Here is a 26,001-nt window from a genome sequence, read left to right as displayed (position 1 = left end):
AAGCCCGCGAAAAGCACGCGAAAGGGGGGTTCAAAAATATTGGGAGTCCGAGATAGGGGTGCTTTCAAAGGGAGGGAACAATCATACGCGTACCCTAAATAACATTGAGTGGGGGGGGGGGATAAAACTGTTTTTACCTTCTTTTTTTTTACATGAAATAATTTTCTGACCCATTATTATCGATTTTTGTGTTGGTGATCGATCGCGATTAAACATCGACGCGCACTAATATGCGCGCGCGCAAATTTAAATCCGAGTTCAAAAAACTTTTCGACTGTAAAAATGTGAGTGTTATATTTCGCTGCACTGCAGCTGATCTCCGAAAAAGCGGAGGAATCAAGAAGAAGAAGAAGAAGAAGAATGTTTTAGTCATAAACTCATAGTTCAACGATAAAGAAATAGGCTATGTTGTTTACGAAGTCGGATAGATCTAGATCTAGACCTACATTGATTTTGTGCCAGATCATGATCAGAAGCTAGGGCTGGGATCATTGTCAGAGGCGGATACCAAGCTACATACCGTATTGAGAACAAAAAAAAGTAGGGATCTAGATCTAGTCAACGGCAACGCCATAGATGATACCGGTAGATCTACTCGACATTCGACTCGAATCAGTGCAATCCCGGCAATCAATTAATATGAGCAACAGTCAACAGAGTCAAGATGTGGAGAGTAAGTTATAAAAAAACTGATAACCATGATAACATTAACGATCTGCATCATGTACAGCCTAGTAGTAGATCTAGGTCTAGAGAGTCTATATAGATATGTTCTTAATTTAATTACTAAATTAGGTCTAGATCTAGACTAGACAGATCTCAATCTACCGGTATACCCAAACGTTGACGTTGTCTGTCCGGACAGGTTTTGTAATTGTAGACTATCTGGACATTTGATTTAATCCAGCAATATATTTACTAAATCTTTTAAGACTTATGTTGGACAATAGAAAGGTCAAATATTCATGATGGTTAGTGCTTTGTGATGAAAGCTTCGCGTTTATACATCCGAAGCGGAAGGCAAAAGAGAAGGTTAGTTAGTCCGGACCTACGGACACACACCATCATATTTGATGCGCTGTCTCCCTCTGCTTTTCTTTCCCCTCATCAGTGTTGCGTGTCAGTATACCGTTCCCTACGCCATCTCTAGTCTGCTTTGTGCATGGCTGTTCGTCAACGAAAAGAGTTAAGTCTTTTGTCAACTCTGTTTGTTGCTACGGCAGGTAGCCAGTGAAAACGAATTCGTTTTAATCAAATTATGGAAATGCAAGCATTACTTAAACAAACAGAACTTTGTTATTCCTGGCTCATTTTTCCTGATTGAGGTGTCATCATATGAAAGGGCAGAAAATGAAATTTCTAGAAATGTGATTTTCTCTTTGAAATGCGGATACCGCCCGCCAAATGACTTTTTTGTAGGCCTACCCTCTCTTCAATTTTGTTTAATCCCATAGGTCTAATCTGTGCGTGAAATATGCATCATATGAGTTACATCAAATGAAAGAGGAGGATCTAAGCTTTACAAATAGATCTAGAGTCTAGACAGATATATAGTCTAGGCCTAGACCTAGACCTATGTGTCATTTATTAGGTCTATTGTGATAAAAGTAACATCGATAATTCTCGGTTTCGTTTTTTCTGGGACGCACTGTTGATATCAACAGTAGATCTAGCAACTGTTCATAAGACAGGGCCCAGATTCTACAACTGTCTTTGGTCATGTTTCGATATTTTTCAAAGCATTTCGCTTCATTTCTTCAACAAACTAATGATTTTGAGTAGGTAAATCGAATGTGTTGATGGTAAAATTCCATAATACTATTGATTCTAGACCATAGATCTTCATTTACGTTATTTAAGAAAAAAAAAAAATCACCAAATGTAAAAGCAGGATTTTAACTTTAAGACCCTTGATTTTGTCGAGAGAGAGACAGAGAGAGAGTGCTAATGGAGAGAGAGCTTAGACCTAGTTTTTTTTTTTTTTTTTTTTTTTCCTAAATTTTCTTAACATTTTACAAAGGAAAATTGTATTGTTTTTCTATCACATTTTGATGTTAGTTTCTGAGCATACTATTGAATTCCAGACCTGCGGGGGGGGGGGGGGGTAAACTTCAAATGTATAAGGGAGGGGTTACCCCTGCAAGAATACAGGTACATATACGCTACTTTGAGTGAGAGAGCGGGAATCGGTTTGGCATTATGAGAGAGGGAGAGGGGTACAGGAGTTGATCGTAACTCACCAAAGGTCATATGGGAACTCTTTCCTGTAGATTGCATAATAGTTAATGAATATACGGGAAGAAAGCTCAAACACTTTGCATAAGCCATAGGTTATACATTCGAACTTCTATTTGGAAAGACAGCAATTCACAGATACGGTAATGAAAAGTATATGCCTTATATAAGTTATAAGTTGCATAAAACATGTATAATTTATAGAGTATGCCTTTAAAATATAAAAGTAGATGTTGTTATTGTAAAATGAGTATGATAGTGGGTGAATAACTGAATGAATTAAAAATGTCGACCATATAGTAAACACTTCCTCCCTCCTTAACTTATTTTATCTCACGTCACCCTTGCGTAGTCTAGGCGAAACAGGGTGTGGCCATCTCGGATGAACATTTTAACGAGAGCGAATTATGACCGTGTACTTGTATTTCATCATCAATTTATTCAATTTCAACGCTTGGATGATAATTATTAGTCACACAGACAGCCTAGGAACCTCTGTATCGGAAGTGATCATTTGGGAAAAGCGAACCCGATCATGAGCGACGCGTTCTTACACACCATGACCGAGTACGTCTGAGCTAATTTATCCTGAACATGAAGCACGCATGCCCTGTGGACACGTGTAACATTCTACTCTCTTTTCCCCCCAAGACAGTTTGAGGATTTTCATTATGTTTATCTTTAGTGATTCAGAACACAGTACAAACTGTCATATTCGCCTGACTTTGTCTTTTTACTTTCTGAAAGTTTAAATTTTTGGATCTTTCTCTTGGAATATTGTTCATTTATGTTCGGCTGCTGTTTGTATAGGCCAAGGCCTGACAGCATTGACTCATCATGTTACTACGGTAAGTACGATAGCAAGCTCTGAGCGGAAAGCATTTATTAACTCTATCCAGAACACGTTTTCACAAAGGAAGATGGGAGCGAATTGTCGTGTGATAGCTTCTATTTCTAAGTAAACAAAAGTCGTGAGGAAGCGATAGATCTCGTGTGTTAATAAGACAGTTTTAGTTCTCGTCTTACAAACGCGCGAAAATTTCTATCCTCTTTTAAGGAAGATAAACTTCCATTTAAGATACATAATGCATGTGTATGGTTTCTTAATATACTCATCATTCGACATTATCCTTACTGTTATGTTTTCATAAACGTGTGATAACATTTTCTAACAAAAAAAAAAAATCATCATTAGTAACTTAATTTATTCACGAGTCTACACGTATTTATTCACTGTACAGGTTTTCCTTTATTCGGTCACAACCAGAACACAAAAAGTACTAGTAGTATGATAGTAGACTATTACCTCGTGCCTTATAATTCATGTATCAAAAGAGTAATTGCAAATATATTGCTATGACAACACTGTTTTGAAAATATATTTGAGTGGTGTTTATTCGTCATCATCATATTATTTCGAACTATGTACATGATTTAAACATGTAATCATAATTACGACAACGTTACTTTATATTAAGCTCTCAAATAATTTTAACTTTGAAAGAGATAATAATGATATAAAGTTGTCATTTTCAATATCCAATACTACAATTGAATTGAATTGAAAATTTATTGTCCCTTTCGGGAAATTCTTTTTTCACTGGTTTACAGTCTTTGACTTTGTACATATATACATAATACAAGAACAATACATAATACAATAATTATCAAACGTACATCGTTACAAACGTAGATACATTCTGAAAATAATTGTTGCAATGGAAAATGGAACAAAACGAATACATGATTGCAGTATAACATAAACATGGCATTCCAGGTGAAAAATTCGAACATTAAGCTTGCTGTTTATTTGAGAATATAGGTGAGTTTAATATTATGAGCCCTAGCGAAAATTCGCTAGGGCTCATCATATTAAACTCACCTATATTCTCAAATACTCCGTGGAAAAGTTCATTCCCCGAACTCTTCGAAAATTCATTTTAAGTAATATTTTTTTTCCAAATGAATAAAATTTGTGCACCATGCTTGCTGAATTGGCAGGATTTGGCGAATTACCTCAATTACACCTAGCCCTATATCAAGCAAAGGTCATCTGCAATTAACAATGGAAGGACGTGTCCCTGGATGCCATGTAGAAAATGAATGCCATTGAAGGCATGTACATGTACCATGTCTTTAAATTGTGAGTGACCCAGGCTATGACTATGAGGGTTAAGAAACTTTTCTTTCTTTTTTAATTTTAAAGGGGAAAAACAAGACAAAGAAATTAAAAAATGAACGATAATCAATAAATTAGTAGCAGGAGAAGTACAAAATAAATCAGTAAGTAGAACAGGCATCACGTAGGAATAACATTATACATACTCATTACCCATTCATCTATACTTAAATGCAGTAAGTGAGTGAGAGAGAGAGAGAGAGAGAGAGAGAGAGAGAGAGAGAGAGAGAGGGGCGACAGTGCTTGGAGTTCCTACGTGTATATACCTGTACATTTTCTATCTATTATATCTTGCCATGCTGCAGTGAAACCTCCAGTGATGAGGACCAAGGATGAGCACCCAAAGTCCCAAAGACTGAACCAGAAGGCTATGGTCATCAACAAACTGGCCACTCATGTGCCAGATCTGGTACTATCCCGCTCAAAAACAACGCGACTACCCAGCAGCCAAAAATTTGAAGGGGTGCTTATGTTTGCAGATATCTCAGGTAAGACTTTTTTTTAAAAAGAGTATCTAACAATAGTACAATACTTATATAGCTTGAAATATTGCATACTGCAATGTTGAATTTAAAAGGGGACAAGAAGAGAGAAGCCGCCCCCCCCCCCTCCTCTCTATAAATTTTAACCGAAAACAAAACAAAACGTATTATAAGCTTTACGCCCTTTTATTCCTACTTTTTATCGTCGTAATTTGTTTTCTTCCCCGAAACATTCAACATGCATAATGCAATAACTAAAATGCCTCCCCCCCCCCCCCCCCCACTCCCTGGCCGAAGTATGTGTATACAGTATACAGGCTACTGTGAACGGAAAGTTTAAACCAATCTCGGGATGAATAGATGTAAATGATCACCCAAACGGGTTTTAATATTTTGAATGATCAGTCTCATGAAGTCTTGATTACCTCGAAATCAACTAGAATTACAAATTTAATTACATGCTATAGATTACACACTCTTTACTTCTTGACATGTAATTCAATTCAATTAAAATTTGTTATACATATACATATTTGATACTTTGGTGGCTGGTGGTATGGTGGGGGAGGGGGGGGGGGGGGTTGTGTCATTTTTGTATTTGGTTTTAAAGTAAAATCAACCAATAAACCTGTGGTAGGAAAACGAGAACAAAATTTTACATACATTATAAGTCATGTTCATGAATTGGTAGCACCCCCCTGCATAGACAACCACAAATATGACAATGCATGAGAAGGTATTTTCCCTTTTTCTCTTTTCCCCGTAATCGGTATGTTGAAACCTTGCAATTATAACCAGGATAACAACAGTAGTACAAGCTTGACATTTCCATAAACTGTAGGGCTGGAAATGATACATGATGTACACATGTCTGCGGATACAATAAGCTGGGTTTTATGAAGCATTTTAATTGCAGCTGTCTAATTTCGGGTATGACTGTCCGACCGCGGATCGGAACCTTCGTAAAACCCTTGCTGACAAGAGTTGTCCAGGGTATTGTCTAATGATGGTCAATTAACCTAATTATGATTATTCGTACAGATATGTGACTGGGTGAAATGGTCACAGAATCTTCCATATAATATACATGTAGGTTGTTTTACAATGGTACATGTGTGGTACTCGTGTCCGGCTATTGTAAGGAATTTGATGTAGGGGAATGTTATTGTACACGTTTCGGATATCTCTTCTGAATGCAAAGAATGTTGAGTGGAACTTGAATTGTAAGACTTGACAGTCATTTTTATTATATTTGGAGAGATCAGGATGATTTGGAATTGTTTTGTTTCTCTCGTTCTTTCCTCATTTTACGATTACTTCTTTTTTTCTTTTTATTACACACACACAAATTATTAAAAAAAATAAGAAAAGGAGAAGAGAACAAGAAAAAAACAAAAACGTTTTCCTGTTAGCTGAAATCAGCTTTATCTGTGGAACCTCACTCTCCTTTAAACGATAAAAATAATTTTCAAGTATCATACCTTGCTCCGTCTTCATTAAAAAAATGTAAATATAGCAAATCTAGGTAAATATAGATGGGTGAAGACATGCAAGAGACGGATTCACTAATCGCCAAAAATGGGAAAGGAGGGGGAGAGAAGTATCGAGAAGGGAGATACACGTACGTAGATCACGCAGAGATGGGCAGCTGCGAATATTTCCGATTTTCCTAAACCGCAGTCAGGAAACGCGGAGAAAAGAGGAAGAAATGTGTTAAACATTGGGAAGGATCTTGTATTATTATCCTTTGAAAATACCTCATAGGTGGCCCTCACATGGTTAGAGCCATGAAAAGATCGCTTATAAATGCAAGACGCGCATGAATTTATTTCTTCATAATCATTATAGTAGTCACATGTATATAGCGCTTATAAGTGGCTGACATTGTAATTATTGTTACCCCGGTCATTGGATACAATTGCTAATCCGCATGCAGTGCACGCGCTCCCCTCCCTGGGGAGTATTCCGGCCATGCACCATTTACAAGCGCACACGTACAAACCAATTTAACCACGTCAATGTTCGCATCCAATACCGAGTACCCATTTACCACTGGGTGGAGAGTGCAAATTTAGATTAATGGTGCCAAAACATGAGTGCCGCGGCGGGACTCGAACCGTGAACCATGAAGTCCACAGTTCGTTACGTAATCACTAGACCACGAAACCTTTACATTAACTTCATCAACATCTCTACAAGAAGTAAGCATGGATTTGTTTACATCTACAATTCTTATATTTCTGAAGAAGTATGACTCATATACACTTCCAAGTAAAGTTCACGAGGCGCCTGTCACTTTGTTTACATCTCCAATTCCAGTAACTGCGTCCAAATACCAACACTAAGAAAAGTTATGACGTAACCATGGTCAAGGTTGAACGACTCCTGATGAAATCATTACACGTTGCTGGATCATTAAGCAGCAACGATAACGCAATTGTTAGATAAATAAACCAGAAAACAAAGTTTTAGAAAGTTTAAAACGTAGACCCGAAATATTACACAGATTTAGACAACATTTTTTTTTCTTTTTTTTCTTCCACTTCAGATACAATCCAACTCGTTAACTTCGTTAATGTGTATGAATTTTACTTCTAGAAAAAAAATGTTGTTTTCTTTGATTGTCATTGTAATGTGCACAATGTACTTTATGATCAATGATCAGGAGACCTTGCCGTTTTCATTGTTCAACTCTTGTTATGCAAATTGGGCGCTGAGGATGATATGGGGGAAGAGTCCAGATCTCATTGGATAAGGCATTGAAGAAATATTAGTTTAAATAAATGTTAATAAAAGTTTATTAATATATAGACTGGATGGTAAATTTACCAGACCAGTTGAGCCGATTCTGTACATGGGTGTGGTGTGGCTACCGCTTTTCTTACGAGCATGCAGAGGGCTAAATATGGATTCAGGAAAATTATATTTAGAACTCACCGCATGGAGCCTCGCTGACTGATTTAATTTAAATGGTTTTACGAAGTCTGACGAAAAATTAATTCCATGCAGGGATTAGCTCATCCAAATATAAAGCCGGTACACAGATCTAAACGAGGCAAATTTATTTGAATGATTTTGTGCTTTCGACAGTATGGAGAAATCATGTGTCTTTTTGCTTGATATATAGGGTATACGGTTGGATTAATAATTTTTTTTACATATTACTCTTTCATTTAAATTAACCAACTTTTTTTTCATAGTCATTTATTTATGTATGTCATACTGATTCATCATATTTTCAATATAATAAGAGGTTTGATATTTAGCAAGATACGCTAGATCACCATATACTAGCTATAATCCATGCACATATTAACATAATCTCAACTCTTCTGTTTGTAAGAATCAAATTAAACTCCAGAGGGGGGGGGGGCATACTTTACAAATAAGCGCATGAAAGTAAGTTATGTGCATGTCAACACGTTTGGGCAGTAACTGCAAAATATGTCATGGAGTTTGATTATCTTATCAAAATATTTCTATGCACAGATAAAGCAAAATATGTTTGTGTTGTTACAATGATTGATAAGCATTCGAGTGAATTTGTAGAAGAAAAAAAAAGATTTTAGAAACATTTACGGAAAGCAGCGATATCATTCCCCATTTTACTTAAGTTCATCACGGCATATTCCGCCTTTTATTGTTGCATATTAAAATGATTGTTTTCTAATACGATTCTCATATTTGGATTTTAAATTTGGATTTATGGGTTTTCATTATTTTTTAAAGGTAAAGACCAGTATTGGAAACGCCCCAATTTCAAAAAATGAAATGGAAGCTCTTATTACCAATCATGTGAAAGAATATGTTTTGAATAATACATGATGATAAAAATGTTGACGGGAAACCGCCTACTAATTGATATATTTGATAAATTAGTGTATCTCTTGCCTGTTGAGAGATACAAATGCACGTGTCGCGCACGTGTGTGTAGTCCCATATACATCTTTCTGTGTACAGTGATTCTAACTTTATGAAGACTTGGCCAAATTTCTTATCATTTTGATGATTCCAGAACCTTGCAGTACATCTATGCTAGATGATTAACCTTTTCTGATCGATTTCACAATGTTTCTTTCACAATGCAATCGCATGACCATATACTGGTCTTTAGCTTTAAACTGTTTTTTTTATATACCTGTTTTGTACATTATAATGCAAGTGAAGTACGATTTCATTGGATTTTCATCGCATCTTAATTTATTTCTTGAAATTTCGGTGGTATAAAAAAGAACGGGGAATTTTCTTATTCCTTGAAATAATGAAACATTGAATATGGCACAAAATCATAATTCTTTCCTTTTTTTACTGAAAAACTGCAAATTTCTTAGTCGGAATCAAAGTTTATTACAATAACCCTTTCATCCCAACATAGGTTTCACTGCATTATTCGTTGAAATAATGAAACATTGAATATGACTCAAAATCATAATTCTTCCCCCCCCCCTTTCTTACTTCAAAACTACTAATCTTAGTCGGAATCAAAGATTATTATAATAACCTTTTCATCCCAACATAGGTTTCACTGCATTATGCGAGCGATACAGCATGAGTTCACGATCGGGCAGTGGCACCGATCGTCTTTCTCGTACTCTCAACGACTACCTAGGAGAAATCGTGGAGAACATTCTAGGCACAGAGGGAGACGTCCTCAAATTTGCAGGTATAATAGAGTTACCGGTAGTATCATAATGATTTAAGTACTTAATGAGACTATTTTTGGACATGAAGGTGGCGTTAACTATTGTCTTAATTATCTCGAGTCCGTGATTGGTGCCCCTGTAATTGATTTTGTACCCCACATGTTAATACCTAAAAAGCAATTTCTTTTTCTTCATAGAAATATCTTTTGGCTCTCATAAAATTCATATTTAAAAGATCATACGTTGGCCTATCATTTTGATGTAAATCTTCTTGTAATGCTCTTTGGATTCATTTCAAGTTTTCTGAAAGAACTACGTGCTTGCGAGATGTGTGAATAAAAATGTTTAAATAAATTGAAGAAATTATGACTTTGATCGTTTTTAACTCGATTATATACTCTTCTTTTAGAAGTCAGAGTTTGGTTTTAGCTAAAAAATGTTCACAAGTAACGCTGAACCTTGCATGCAGGCAAGTCAAAAGAATACTATTCGACAGATCTCTTCTAAACCAATAGTCATAGTGATGCTCTTTGTATAGGCATGCATATGAAATTTTCTTAATTTCGCCGGAGAGTAAATTCTCTCTCACTGGCAGGATAGTTAAATTCTGCTTTAGAAATACTAACTAGCTAATTTGCATTTGTTTTATATAAAAAGAATAACAAAATTTGTGATGAAACTATTCTTTCAAGGCTTGGGAAAACAGACGCAAGTGACTTTCAACCAATCAGAATCGGGGATTGGGGACATGTCTGTGATTAACGTTTGTTCGCCATGTTTCAGTTGATAAAAGACGTGTCTCACAAACACTCATTTAAATGCCTATTTCGACTTTTATCCCCGCCTGACCGCGGCTGTCGATTTCTGTAGTGAGTCATCGTTTGTCTATACAAAACAGGGGTGAAGAAGAAGTAGGATAATTGGACATGCTTTATCATTTCCTACTCGTTAAAACCAAGAATTTATTTGTTGTCAAAAGAATGTATACATGAAGAGTTAGGAGGGCGATACATGCGAAATCGCAGTATTTAAATTAGTTTAAAATATAAACATCAAATTTAAATTAAATCTGAAATGCCGGAATGATGTATAGTATGTGGAAGTGTCTCTTGTATTGGTCTTTCACCGTACAGCAATGAGTTAGAAGGTAAAGTTATTAACATTCGGATGGACTAGGGATTGTTCTTTTCTTCTTAAAGAAATAAAGCTCGAGTTGGCATAGTACTATATGTTTTAACTTAAAAAGCGTCCTTCTTTCCGACACATATCAAATTAATGTCGGCAGTGACATCAAATTAAATGAAAATGCGAGGCTAAATATAGACATCTTGCTTTGTCATTGAGCAATCGCTTGTATTAAGCATTAATATAAAAGGTCTGTTTGGGATTACTCAGTATAGTCATGATGAAGACAATGATATTTCTTGGATACCAGCCATAGACTGCTGAGAGAATGGGGTCATTGAGGATTTCTGTTTCGTCAATACCCCCTTCCTTGATGGCGACTCGTTATGACTGCTTTTTGTAAACAACGGTAGATTGGGGATTTCATACATGTATCATGTATCTGTCAATGACGACGCTCTTTCTGTGGGTTCACAAGGCCTTTTAAATGTAGCCTAAAATAACCCAGCAGAAATACGTATGAAACTTTTTGTTTCTTCTTCAAAAGTCCGTGATCAAAATCTTCGACAGACAAAGTAGCGAGAAAACCCACGTACAGGTTGAACCTTACGTCACGTGACTCATTAGTTTGATCGTATTGTACTTTCTTTTAGCTTGCAAGACAATATATTCATACTTCAGTACATTTATTGTCAAAGGATGATCCATGTTCTTTCCTCACAAGAGATGAAGAATATTCCTTTCATTAAAACAACTTTGAAGTACTAAGTTTCCTCATTTGATAATTGAGAATTCATTTTAAGCTATGTATGAAATTGCATGATTATTTCCGTAACAAACATTAATGTACCTATCCGCCACAAAACAAAACAAACATTGATTTATAGTTGATAATACCAATTTATAAAACGCCTTTTTCACTGAATATAAAGCGCTAATTTATCATATATCTTACAACATGGTGTCAATTTTCGTCGGGTAATTCTTTCTTGGTCCCGTAATACTGAAATAGATTGATGGTGCATAAATTCTTCGAATTCTTATCACGAGTCAGAAAAAAGAATGACGTTTTGTGTTTTTATCGCGTCAGGCGATGCTTTTCTAGCCTTATGGAAGGTGACTAGAGCAAACATGGATCACATCCTAACACGCGTCATCAAGTGCGGTCTACGTATCCAGGATAGATGTGACAACTGGGACACAGAGGTTGGAGTCAAACTCAAAGTCAAGATAGGTAGGAAACATGAATGAATACCCCAATATCCATGGAATAGGCCTACGTAAAATTCAATATGAGTTACGGAGTAAATATTGATCATAAAAGAGAATTTCGTCTTGGTGGAAATATTAAAATTAATGATTTTAATGACATTCAGAGAAGTTTAACTGGATTGGAAGAAGATGTCCTTTCTCAGTTCCGATTGCTTCCAAAATATTTTAGTTCCATTGGCTTCCAGAATTTGATCTCGTAACTTGTGTAGAAGGTATAAAAATAGGCCGATTTAACCCTCGCGCAATTTTTAAACCTTTTTTCTGTCTTCTTTTTCATTTCCTCCTTATCCTCTATTCTCTTCCATTCTCTGTTTCCTCTAATTCTGCTTAACACCATCATTTCACCTGTCTCTTTGTTATGTTGAGTAGCTGTGTCTATCGGACCCGTCCGAGTCACGACCATAGGCAATGAAGGATGCATACATTTCGTCCTGAGCGGTCCAGCAGTACTCGAGGCGAACATTGCTGAAAAGTTTGCTCTGTCTGGTGACGTCATCCTCTCTCCTAAAGTGTGGGCCTACTGCCCTGACCATGATCTTATTGATCATACTTTCAAAGCGGATGACAAGCACATCGCGGTAAGCAAATCATGCAACTACCCCGCTTTGATCTCAAGTAATACCATGCATGTCTTTCATGTATTTTAAAGCTGTTTCGATCAGGATGACTACAAGAGAGGAACTTCCCAAGTGCATGTATGATGTACAGTATTCAAAGATTTAAAGATCTAGAATGGTAACCCCGTTTACACTACGTAGAGGTCGACAACATATTTAAGTGTTACATTTCACATTGTTAATCTAAACATAATATTTTACAAAACATTAAAGTGTACTATAGTACTACACCATGTATATGTATATCTGCATTTTCTAAAGGATCAGAAATCTAAGAGAAAGGTTGGGAATCCATAAGTGTTCCACATTCGGATCGATTAGGTTTCCAATCTATTTTCAAACTTCAAACAGGAGTATCATCGTGATCTAAATGATATTCAACTGCCTTTAACTGGATTTAACTTGATTAAAGTTGGGTAAATTACGATTATCATAAATCAGGTGACGGCATATCATCGTCGTAAACCAAAGGAACCTGGTAAAGGTATGAAGGCATCATCAAGTCTTCCAGCCAACCAACGCCAGCGTGGAGTAGCTAGTAAAGGCCCTCTTAGAGGTGAGATGTTTAAAACATGTAGGAACATTCAACCATTCATTTTTCTTCGACAGTACAGGCTACAAGATACAGAGGTTATCATAATTAATATGGACCTTATGGTATTCTAAGAGTCGGCGGTGGGTCAGAACCAGAACCCTTAACAGTTAACGGTGTTGTATTGATTTATCAAATTTCAGATGGGAACACCAAGTATGTTTAATATTAAAAAACAATTTACATTTCAGGTTCTGTTTTCACTCAGAATATTAGCGATTGAGATCATTTTAAATGTTGAATGAAGTTGTTAACATGAGACATTACCTTTTTTAAATGATTAGATGAGAGATTTACAGGATGGAGGCGGCTTTCGACTGGAGCTTACCTCCTTCAGAACCAGGCTGCTACAGCTCGGATGGGAGGTCAGAAACCCTTGATGACGGATGCCATGTACGGTGATGCTGGGATCACTGATTCGGCTGTTGCACAGGACGCTCGTGGTAGACGTAAGCTTGCCATAACTCTCACCATTGTGTGTGTTAGCTCAAAAGTTTTCTCCGAAGTTGTTATCTTAAAGTTGTAACAGATCTATTATGATGTCAACATGAAATATTTATTAGTGCATTTCGGGTTTCATTATGAAAATGAAAATAAATTTGTTGTGGGTTTTTGTCAAATTTCAGAACATTGATGTCCTCTATATGACCGGATGGTTAACTGGCTGTTTTACATTTCCATTTGCCTATCCCCACAGAGAGGCCTGCCGTGTTTGTTTCGCCAACGGATGACGAGAAAGCTCGTTTACGGAAATACATCATCAAGCCCGTTCTTCAAAAGGTGATTGATAACAGCATGGAAATAAAAATAAAAATGTACAATCATTTTATAAAAAAAAGCTTCCTAGTTGGTTCGTTTTTCATTTCGTGTAACTAAATAATTTCGCATTACAAGACTAAAAGAACAAAAATGTCAAAGATATTTCTATTCTAATTTTCTGTTATATCATTACGTTTATTATTGTGATTATCTTGTCATTGCTTATATAATGTCGGAAACTAAAAGATAAACTCGCTCTGCATAGAGCAACTATTATTACAACCACTTCAACATGTCATTTAAACTATCATTGATTACGATAAACATCCCCCTCCCCCATACAGAAATAATTTGATGAAAAAGGAAGGAAAAAACACAGACATCGAGCAACAAACCAACAAATAATCATATACCTTAACCTTGCTGTTCTTAAAACTATCTTTTCGATGCTAGTATTTCTTTATCATGTTTATGCTCAAGTGTTCATGGCCATTCCAAATATTTTTAGGGTTTTTCAGCATTATACATTTCACCAAGGTTAATAATGATAATAATAACCTAGGCTTCTATAGCGAAAAATAACAATGCGCTTTTATTCTAGTGTCATATGTTTTGTTATAGATTGACGATGATATGCCCCTTGAGTACTTGTCAGAGATGCGTCAAGTTTCTGTCGTATTCATCAACCTCATATTCGCGAGTGGCGCCGACATTGACGAAAGCGACAGTCTTCAGGAGGCTTTCAGCATCATCTACGACAGCATGCATGCATTTGAAGGTATTGCTTGATATCGAGAAAGTTTCAGTATCTCTGGTCTAAAAATGGGGAAACATCAAACAGTCTGTCCATTTCTGACTTTTAAATGGATGAATGTAATAACTTGACGCAGCGCTAATGATTTCTTATAATACACATATATATATATATATATATATATACAGTGCGTCCCAGAAAAAACGAAACCGAGAAGTATCGATGTTCTATCATAACTTAATCACAACTATAATGAATGAACGATACATATTTGGAAAGCTTAGAGTCTCCTCTTTCATGTGATATTACTCAGATAACGCATATTTCACGCATGAGTGATTAAAAGCAATTTGAAGGAAGGAAACCAAAAAAACATTTGGCGGGCGGTATCTGATTTTCGAAGAAAAATTCACATTTCTAGAAAGTTGAGTTTCTGCCCTTTCATATGACACCTCAATCAGGAAAAATGAGCGAGGAATGAAAAAGTTCTGTAAATCACTCGTGCGTGAAATATGCATCCCGTGAGTAGCATCAACTGAAAGAGGAGACTCTAAGCTTTATAAATTTGTATCATTCATTAATTATGGTTGTGATTAAGTTATGACAAAACATCGATACTTCTCGGTTTCGTTTTTTCTGGGACACACTGTATATATATATACATATATATATATATATATATACTTTTTTTGTTGTTGGGGGGGGGGGGGGTAGGGGGGTAAAATCATATATCATTACAATCGTTTATTGCCGTTACTACGTAATTGTATTGATCCATTTATAATGAATCTACATGATGATCATGGTTATCAGATTTTGCATCTTATTAATCTTAACCCCCTCCTCTTTGAGCCAATTTTTTACGTCGTACATGTATCTATCTCTCTCTCTCTCTCTCTCTCTCTCTTTGGTTCCAGGTTGCCTGAATAAGGTTTTCATGTTTGATAAGGTAAGTTACGGAAGGCACAACCCTGGAACAGACGGTATCAGTTCTAATTAAAATCATTGTTATTACTGTGTCAGATAGTTTGGGTATGAATTGAATGCTTGCAATGTTTATCCTATCCATGATTATTAGAAAATCCATTAGAAAACTATCACGTTCTACGTTTCAATTAAGTAAAATAATTAGTAATCAAGCAAGGATTTACACTGGTTGTTATTCAGGGTTATATACACTCAAGAACTCAGCGTCCAACACTGCATGCACTTCTTTGCTTCCAAGTGGATTTTCTAATTCGTTTGACTTTTTCTTGGAATTCTTTCCTTTCTATTTGAAGCGCATAGGGACATGCTATCCTGTAATGTGTTATGCGCTATAAAAGAACTGAGTATTATTATTATTATTATCAGCTGGATCCGTGAAAGAAAACTCATTGTTCCATGCCAAGAGTGAATTACATATTTCTTACAAGAACATGCCATTTTGGGAATGGCGAATCTTATTATAAAATCTCATTTAAAAAGGGTATCCTACTATAAAGCCAGTCAAACGAAACGCCTTTAAGTTGTTTTCCCACTCCCTTGTTTTTTAAGGTGCATACATTTTATAAGTTCTTTTGATATAACGAACCTCGATTGGTTAAAAACTTTGAGCCAATCATAGCCAGTCATTTAACGTTCGCTTTGCACCTTGATACAATCATGGACCCTAGCACAAATGATATCTATGTTTATGATTCTACAATTTGATACCTATAAAGAACTAGAAAAATAAAAAGGCGATTGCGCATCTTTCTTTCCAGGGCTGCACATTCTTAGCCATCTTTGGCCTTCCAGGATACAAACATGAAGATGATTGTGCACGTGCCCTTAGATGCTCCTATCGTATGATTGAACTCCTCAAAGGAACAAACAACATCATGTAAGTAAAACTATTAATAATAGTCGTGTATACAAAGTGACGATTAGCCTTTTAAAGTAGTGTGGAAGAAATATCTCGTCGTTGATTGATTAGAATCTGTTAATTGACCAACACTGTTTCATTTTTTTTTCTGGCGGATCGCGTTTCGATATATATTGATTTTGAACGGGTCTGCAATACCGAGATACTTCAATGAAATTTGTAAATGATTTTGGTGGATATTTGTTTTGTTTTGTACTGTTTTCTTTCGATTTGTTTTATGGGATGTATATAGATATCGTGATTGTGTGTTGTCTCTTTTTGCAGTACTTCGGTAAAAAGTTGACTGATATTTCCATTTATGTTATGTGAACGCTAATATTTATACGATATGCATCTATAGTCTTACATCCTGTACAAGAGAATGTCTTATTTGCTCAAATAATTCATGTAACGAGATCTGTTTATCAAACTAATGTCTTTAATTTTCTACATGTCCTTGAATATAAATTGTTCTATGAGCATTTCATGAGATCAGAGGGAAAACCCCCTATTGGGAATTGTCTCAGCCACCTCTGAATCACGATATGAACTATTTTAGGAATCATTTCTCATAGTCGGGTGTTGCGAAACAATTGATTATTTTAAATGTACATGTACGACCTATGCGCAGACAGAGAGAGAATGTATGGACATTTGAACGTTACATGACTCATGCAGGCTAAGAAAAACAAGAAGAAAACCAATACTAGATTAGTTGATCATTATATTCTTATCGAGACACGGCATACGATTGTGATGAATTTTGGCATGGGACACCGTGAAAAGAAGGCGCCCCAAAGAGAGATGTCGACTGAAGCCAACGGGTATTAAAAGGATGTTTCAGATCTGTGGATAGTAATTTACTTTAAAATCTGTGGTCGTGTACATAATTATTTTATATGTAGGGCTAGTAAATGAATGATTTAGTTTTATAATGGAGCAGGAGGATGGATACAGTCAATTCTGTTTGATTCACAATAGTAACCCGTTGCTTTTAAATTTTTGTTCCTCCTAACGCCAGATAATAATATTTAAAAAGGAGTTATTGTCACATTGTTTGCCAGAGTCATGACGCAAATCTTTTTGTAATTCCTTGTCTCAGTATAATTGCGTGCATCACTGTATTACTTGTATACAAGCCCTTCCTCCTGTAAACGTGCTGACCTAGCCTTACCCCCTGCCCCTGTCGTTCCTCAACCACAACTTTTAGCGAATCGTTGATCCTCATTAAAGGTGCTATGTCCCATTTGCAGCCTACATCAAATTCTGAAGAACTTTGCAGGAATTATGAATATGTCATCACATATGTCCTATCTGTGAAATTTAAACGTTAGCGGTGTCCTAGTATTAAAATTATGCAAGGAATCCCGCTTACTTTCTAGACTTCACCGTCAGACACTATTGAGTGACTGACAGACTTTTTTTTTTCTTTGGTAATAACATACATAAAATGAGCTGTAAAGGTACATGACCATTTGTGTACTATCAATAACCCATTTATTGTAATAGACAAATTTAAAGATAAACTTGAGTTCTGGTAAAAAAAGAAAATGAATTCTCACAGAATCTAACGAAACTTACACTGAATGTTCAAGATTACAAATAAATGTCATGTGCCAAACAATATTTGGAAGAAAATGTAAACTGGCTGAGTAATGAGCATAGAAAGATAAGGAAATCAAGGTAGTTCTAGCCCCGACACCATTTGTGTTGTCCCATATACATCTTTCTGTGTACAGTGATTGTTACTTTACCAAGACTGCCAAATTTGTGATGATTTTGATGACTCCAGAGCCTTGCAGTACACACCAATACTTACATGCTATATGATCAACCTTTTTTGATTCATTCCACACCTTTTCTTTCATAATGCAATCGCATTACCAGAACTCACCTTTATCTTTAAAATGATTGAATCTTTGCGCAGCATAAACGTACGACCATTCGGTACAAGGGTCTGATAATCAGACTATTACTAAAATGATTGCAATCACGAAAGGCGATTCGACAACTAATACTCGTTATATTCCCACTAAAAGACGTTTTCAAGCCCTTTCGTTTTGACGGAAGTTCTAAATTGGTATTATCTTTCAAATGCCGTTGGAATTTAACCTTTTCATTTTTTGGCCTGCAAATGGGACATAGTACCTTTAAAAAAGAAGGAAAGTTTGAGTAAATGCTTGTCAGACAAGTAGCACCTGTCATATTTTCTAATATCGTCACCTTTGATACTTCGCTAGTAACTGACTCGGGATGTCGTCATACCTGTGTTGTTCATATCAAGTATTTTTAGGTTTAGCTTCACAATCTTCTATTTTGGTGTCATCATCATCGTCATCAAATTAAGTTTGAACTGCTTAGCCTTTCTATTAAAAGACATTTTTAAATTTAGACATGCTCCAAATATAGCTATGATTAATTGCACGCGTATTGTAAAGATGTAAGGGTGATATCGGATAGAGACGGTTTAAAGGGTACCAGCACTCAAATATAAAGTATGCTTAATAATAATGCAACAAGAGTCATCTTCACATTATTTGCAAGCATCAAGAATGTATTGCAGTGTATATATCTTATTTTAGTATGTACAACTATCGTGCATAGTATCATATGATATAAGTGCCATCAGTATGCATACTAGATCTATTGTAATATGCGAGCTCGTCCTGTAGTTTTACGGTTACACATAGAAGTGGTAAGTTATATTGAGAGAAAAGTTTACTTCAGCCAAGTTATTTTCATGCTTTCTGAAAGATATTGTAGAAAAGTAACTTGGACAACATATGTAGATAAATAGGGCCGATTAGACAATGACAAATTGTAATATATATAGCGTGATGAAGAAACGGTATTATATTATACGCTTGTCTAATTGTGACATTGCATTTTAAAAACTAAATCCCTTGTTATATCAGAAATCAAATGACCTTTTCCCAATCAGAATCACTATATATTTCGGCAACTGCGGGAGGGTTTGATTTTCCTTCAAAACAAGAATTATGATGGAGGCAATAGGGCTTATTTGTAATATTTTCTTCATTTTTAGCCAAGCTTCAATCGGTGTCACAACGGGTGCTTCTTTCTGTGGCGTAGTTGGTCACGTACATAGGCATGAATACACAGGTAAAGACATGTATTATATCGAATATAATTCAATGATATTATCTTGCGCCTCTATAAAGAGTCCAATGGTCAATAAATAATCTAATAAACAATCAGTTTTCCGTTTGTGTCATAAACCATGAATTAATATTCATAAACCATGAATTGATATCACTGTGTAAATATAGATAACACAAATTGTGAATTCGTTAGGAATTGTATTTCGTTTAGTGAAGCATGTGCATTAAAAAGATCTTACATCTTCTTGACTTTTCTTTCTCATGAAAAAGCTCAAAAGTAAAAAGGAACGAATTCTGAGTACCATCGTGGCGACTCTATTATTGGAGCTTGTAAAATGATATTATGATAATTTTATTTGAGTCATGCAAAAGAAAGGGAGGATCGAAGAGCCATGTATCTGTACGGTATGCTTGAAATCGTGACCGCTTTCTAAAGTGATACTTCGGTTATTTGAAATCGTGACCGCTTTCTAAAGTGATACTTCGGTTATGATTCTAGCTTACTAAACCATTTTTATTTGCTCAAAGCCAACCAGCAATAAATTTACTTATTTCAATAAGAACCCCTCCCCTTTCCCGCCCATTTTCAATCAGTAATCGGACGAAAAGTGAACATGGCTGCCCGATTAATGATGCACTACCCAAACAAGGTGTCTTGTGATCCAGAAACCTTCCATCACTGCAAACAGCCTCGTGCATTCTTCCACGAGCTCCCTCTCAGAGAGATGAAGGGTGTGAGTGATGCAGGTGTCATCCATGAGTACATCGAAGGCGATGAGTAAGGCATACATTAATATTGATAATGTTGTTATTGAAGAAAAAAAAATTGTTATTATCACTATAAATCAATGATCAAACCAAGCGAGATATCGGATATATTTCTCAAACATTTCATTATACATACAGCGTCCCATAAAACAGAAATTCAGAACGGCTTTATTGTCGGATAGCAAGAAGGAGCGGTGATAAATTATTAAATGTACAAACATTTAATTGATTTTGAATGAACGCTCATTAATACACGTTGCAGTGACAATGATTCACTGATAAGAACAATAACCATGTTAATCTTAAACCAATACACACAATTTCCCCCGTTTCCGTCAACTATTTTCATCACCTTGTTATTACAGCTGAATTTGTCGTAGTATTTTCTCTAAAACATGAAGTGATTTTAGCTACCTTAAACATATATCTGCTAGAGCATTAAACAAAAGTCTTCCTGTAACGCTTTATCTCATTCGAATCTAAGATTTCCATCATTTTTCCCCTTTCAGACGCCGAGTCTCGACTGGTTTCAACGCTGTTTCAATACCGGAGTACGAGTATCCTTTGCTCGGTAAGTGACTACCTTTTTTTTTAAAATAATAATTTATTATTTCTCCAATCCATAGTCAATGTCAAAAAAAGAAAGAAAAGAAAACGCACCTTAAACGATATTGTCTATAGGAAACCAGGTTTACGATTAGTTAGATACGCTGCATTTTTGGTCTATTTTCCCCGATTTGTTCTAGCATGTACAATGATCTACTTCATGTTATAAATTGTGTATGCATGTTCTTTATTCCAGGACGTGATAAAGAGATGGCCATCTTTATGCGTGAGCTTGATCTTCTTCATCAGCAGAGAAAACGGGGTGATCATCGGAGGATCATCGTCTTCCAGGGTGACCCAGGAATCGGCAAGAGTCGAATGATGGATTCAGCTATCACGGCAGCTATCAAAGAAGATTACACGTAAAAACAATTATCCTAGCTTTGCCTTCGCTTATCATTTCTTTATTTAACATATATTGTGGAAGAAATATAAATCACATCGTATTGTTTCATTAAAACTTCCATTCAGTTTAGAATGTTTGAAATCGGCGTGTCCGCGATTTACGTGCAAGTTAGAAAGTATGTAATTTTGAAAGTGAAATTCCCGTAAATTAATATCTATTCCATTCCCGATTTAATTGGAAGGATTTCGTGTGTAATGCTTCTTCCACTGGCTGTTTTATCCACTCGATCGTTTAATTCATGTTAAGTATAAACGTTCTTGTTCCATGAATATTTACGTCTCAATCGGATTTTATCTAACATCTAAGTCGTAAATGTACAAACGTATTAACTCAAAATCCTAAATGAACAAACGTATTAACTCAAACTCATAAATAAAGTCAAAAACCTACAGTTGAAAGTGTCCAAATAGAGTGATAAAATAAGTATCTTACTCCTACCGTGTTATTGACAGAGTGGTGCCACTAGCGCTGACTCTGAACGATTCGGGTACCCCGTACTACGTGGTCAAGCTCCTGATCGCCATCCTACTGGATATGGAAGATTGTGCCAGCCACGTCGAGAGGGAACATTCTCTCATCCAACACATCAAAGAAGAGAAACTACGAGAAGACCTTTGCTTGCTCAATGATCTCTTAGTTCTCAAGGTGAAAAATTATTGTAATTTAGAGTACTTTCTGCAGTAGAGATAGAGTGATTTATGAGCAACACAGAGTGTTGAACAAGCCGACGTATCTCCTTTTGATAGGAGATAAGTGGCCTGCATAAAATCGTTACTATTTTGCAGATCCCAAGTTCAAGCATAAAGATTGCGATTAATTAAAAACATTGTCATTGACATCACTAGTAATATATACACTGTTTTTGTTCCTTGTTTTCGTTTACTTTTTAAATCTTCATTTTGCCTGCAGTTCCCAACAAACCCACGATGTCTTCACATGACCAGTGAGCACCAAACCAAGGCATTGCACAGACTATTGGTGCAAATCATCAATCAGGTAAAACAGACATCTTGTATTCGAACCTTAATATATATTATTTGGGGATATCAGGATCCCAGATGCGATTGATTCACAACTTATTCCAGTCGTAACCCTAAACAAATAGGTGATTCTAACTAACGATTTATTGGAGGACTTGTAATCATTTCGGATCAATCCCCACTCTTTATGAAGAAACAAAAAGAGACCCAGAGCAATTTCATATCAAACTGCCTAAATTTGACACAGTGAGCTGTCATGTGTGTCTATCTGAAAACGTGTGATTATTCATTGACTATTTTCAATTCAATTACAATAATGTTTTTATTGTAACAGTCAACCACGGATCAGGCTGTCATATTCGCCATCGATGACGCGCACTACATCGACAACGAATCCTGGGACTTCCTTACCCACCTTGCCTCAAGCAACTCATCAGCAACGCTCCTACTCACCATGCGTCCGTTGTCCGACGTTCAGCTTTGTCCTACAGCCATGGCTGTCCTCAATGCCCAGAAGTGCTATCACATCAAGCTAGGACCTCTAAACAAGACATGCATGGCGGCCTTGGCTTGTCAGCTCATGGATGTCGTTCAAGTGCCCGAAGAACTCGTCAAGTAATTGTTTTCTACTGCTCGTTAAATATACTCTTAAAATGATGATTTCATATATTCAATCAAAGTTGATGAACCATGATAAATATTAGTATAAGGATACACGTTTACAAGAATGTCTCTTCGAAACTACAGGCAATTAATATTCGTGAATATATTTTTCTTGATATAGCATTCAGCACATTTTAGGAATATGAAACTTTCTACACGAATCACGAAATATTGAACCAAGATAACATTTGATTCACTGACCGATTGCCCTACGTTTTATTTGGATTTTAAATTGTTTATTCATTCATATTTCACAAATTATTCAAGTCTATGACAAATATTTACATTGATTTGAGAGAAAAAATAATACAGATCATAATCAACCAATTGAGAACTAAAACAAAAAAACAATATGAAAATGTGGAGGGGTCTTCTGACAAGCTTTTTGCTTGTAAAAAAATAGACCCTCTGTCTCAAATACTTATAACTTTTTAATAAGTTCCCCTCATATCCCGCATGATTACTTACTACTCTTCACAATTTGTCTGGCAGGATTCTTCAAGAGAAGAGTCATGGTATTGCTTCTTGGTGTGAACAGCTGATCCGTGAGATGTTCTCAAGCGATAAACTGCAATTAGTACCTCGTCGCAGCCCGGAAGCCAACAAACTGGTAGGTCAGATCATGCCCGATCACTCGGCACTCCAGAAGCGAAGGGAGAGTAGTAGTAGCAGCTACTCTGGCAGACTACCTAGAAGTCGACGGGCCAGCGCCGATGAGGTAACGTTGAATACATTTCAGTTCCTTCTTTAACGAATGTGTTAATTGTTTTTCATTTCATATGATCTTTTTCCCCCAACTTCTGTTGTAATTACGAATATCCCGAGATTGTTCAGTTGGTTGAAGATTGAATTGAACCATATACTATAAATGATAGTACATCCTTCTCTTAAAGGAAATTGTGATTGATCTGAAGCGATCTAAAAAAATAGACAATTTAAGTTTATGATTGAATTTGTGTTGATTTATGAACATTTATTGATTCCTCGACTTGCAAACAATCACATAAAAACATAAGACAGTGTTCAGAATGATAAGATACTATCATCATATCTCCACGATTGATTGCATCATCTAAAAAAGATCAAAGGTTTTTTTTTTGTTGTGACACGTTTTCCTTCTCCCCTGTCAGTCTGGGCCAACGTTCCAGCTTCCAGCTGAGGCGACGAAGAGACTTCAGCAACTCGAGCAGGGTATTGATGATCAGGGAGAGACAGATACCAGTGTAGTGTGTATTGTCGCACCCGGCGTACAACTACAAGATCTTGAGATACCAAACTCAATGAAAGGTGAGTACTACATTCGAGTTGTGCTTTAAATGTAACAATAAAAATGGATTTTCATAATAATCTTGCTTAGTGATTTTGCTTTTAGATTTTGGTCTGTCTTTGTAGTTAATTTTGAGTTGAGGGGTCAATAATTTTACGTTAAGACGAGACAGAGAGATTGAAAAAAGGAAGAATGTCTTGGCATCTCTCTCTCTCTCAGTGTAGAAGTTGAATGCATTTGAAGTGTTTTGCCTCCCCATCAAATCTTCAGAAATGTTAGGAAGAGTATCATCATCATAATGATATCTATTATCTATTCATGATTCCTCGAGATAAAACTGCGGATTTGCTACTTCACGAATCTTATCTCTGATTCGTTCTGATGTATGCAGAAGAAAAAATTTCTTCTTATGCAGAAAATGTGTAAATAAGAGACATGTTGATTTGAATGTTGGACTAATTGCCCATGTGAAAGCTCCATGTCTGCATGTGAAAATGAATTTTCAAAACATTAAAAAAAACATTGTGGATTTTCATGAATTCTTCAATATACTTTTATGACCATGTGATTCTTTTACCAGGTATCGTCATCTCTCGCATTGATCGCATGAAGCCCACGCAGCAACTCATCGTCAAATGCGGCTCTGTACTCGGCATGACATTCTCTCGACGGATGCTAGAAGCCATCTTACCTCATAACACGAAATGGCGCAAGGCCATCCTACGTAAAGCCATACACGCACTCATGTTGGCAGGAATCTTCGAGTGTGCCATGTACTTCCACGATACTCACCCTACCTCCAAGATGCGCAGCACACTGTCTGCGGTGGTTTCGTAAGTATATATCATCTGTGACTTTCTCGTCCTAAATAATTTTTGTAGATTAAACGCATTAAACATTCGATAACAATTTTTGGTTTTATCGCCAAGTTTTGCATTTGGGAAGTAAAATGTAATTGTTACACAAGAACGCATCAGACAGGAAAAAGTTTCGATTTTATTATTATTATAATCTTCGAATATAGAAAACGACGAAGACACGTTAAGTTGAAGATGCAGCGTATAATTATGAGCCACCAGACGATGTATCAAGATGATCTTTAACGAGACAGGCCTTCGGTACGTCTGATCATATGATTTAATCTGATTCTGACGGATCTGATTTGAAGAAAAATATATTTGAAGTAAATTATATTAGATACTTAAAATCTGAGAGAAGATTTTATCATTAAAATAATAAAAATCATACAGCGGTTTCAGTTGGTTAGGACATGTTTTTTCTCTTCGTACAGGCATAGCCACGGGCACGGTCATCGCTTCAATACCAGAGTTGATTGTCATTGTGACGGCTATGCTCCGGATCTGGGTCCTAATGCTGAAATCACAAACTGCAGGTAAATTTAATTGCATCGTATCGCAAACATTTTTACTCCTTTGTTAGGTGCTACAAATTCTTTAAAAAAAAGAAAGAATTGAGAATAGCAGTGGACTAGTATAAAAATGATAACTAGGAAGTAAAGTTTGTCTTAAGTTCGTCTACGGTAGATGTTGATATAGTACATGTAGAAATCACTACTGTATACTCAAACGTTATATATTTGTATGAATTACTGTCGTGTTTAGTATACTTATGCTTAAGTATTGCAT

The 26,001-nt window shown here is 36.1% G+C and overlaps 1 protein-coding gene across 2 annotated transcripts in view; it reads left to right on the top strand.

Moving 5' to 3' along the window:
* Window positions 1-338: 338 nt before the first annotated feature.
* LOC574069 (soluble adenylyl cyclase) overlaps window positions 339-26,001 on the top strand; it is a 35,652-nt gene continuing 9,989 nt past the window's right edge. The window contains 22 exon segments of one of the 2 annotated variants that reach the window (NM_001025209.1): window positions 339-673; window positions 4,720-4,902; window positions 9,416-9,559; window positions 11,755-11,898; window positions 12,306-12,514; window positions 12,995-13,109; window positions 13,430-13,594; window positions 13,843-13,925; window positions 14,526-14,682; window positions 15,576-15,607; window positions 16,404-16,522; window positions 19,590-19,666; window positions 20,260-20,443; window positions 20,943-21,004; window positions 21,236-21,401; window positions 21,898-22,090; window positions 22,355-22,441; window positions 22,760-23,040; window positions 23,581-23,806; window positions 24,219-24,375; window positions 24,936-25,188; window positions 25,647-25,748. In NM_001025209.1, the coding sequence (NP_001020380.1) occupies window positions 577-673; window positions 4,720-4,902; window positions 9,416-9,559; window positions 11,755-11,898; window positions 12,306-12,514; window positions 12,995-13,109; window positions 13,430-13,594; window positions 13,843-13,925; window positions 14,526-14,682; window positions 15,576-15,607; window positions 16,404-16,522; window positions 19,590-19,666; window positions 20,260-20,443; window positions 20,943-21,004; window positions 21,236-21,401; window positions 21,898-22,090; window positions 22,355-22,441; window positions 22,760-23,040; window positions 23,581-23,806; window positions 24,219-24,375; window positions 24,936-25,188; window positions 25,647-25,748 (3,236 nt within the window). In that variant the 5' untranslated portion in view covers window positions 339-576. 2 annotated transcript variants of the gene reach the window in all.

This window comes from Strongylocentrotus purpuratus, unplaced genomic scaffold (genome assembly GCF_000002235.5).
Source record: "Strongylocentrotus purpuratus isolate Spur 01 unplaced genomic scaffold, Spur_5.0 spur5_scaffold_5, whole genome shotgun sequence".
NCBI classification, from domain to species: Eukaryota; Metazoa; Echinodermata; class Echinoidea; order Camarodonta; family Strongylocentrotidae; genus Strongylocentrotus; species Strongylocentrotus purpuratus.
Note: the sequence above shows the minus strand (reverse complement) of the source record. Positions and strands in the feature narration are given on the sequence as shown.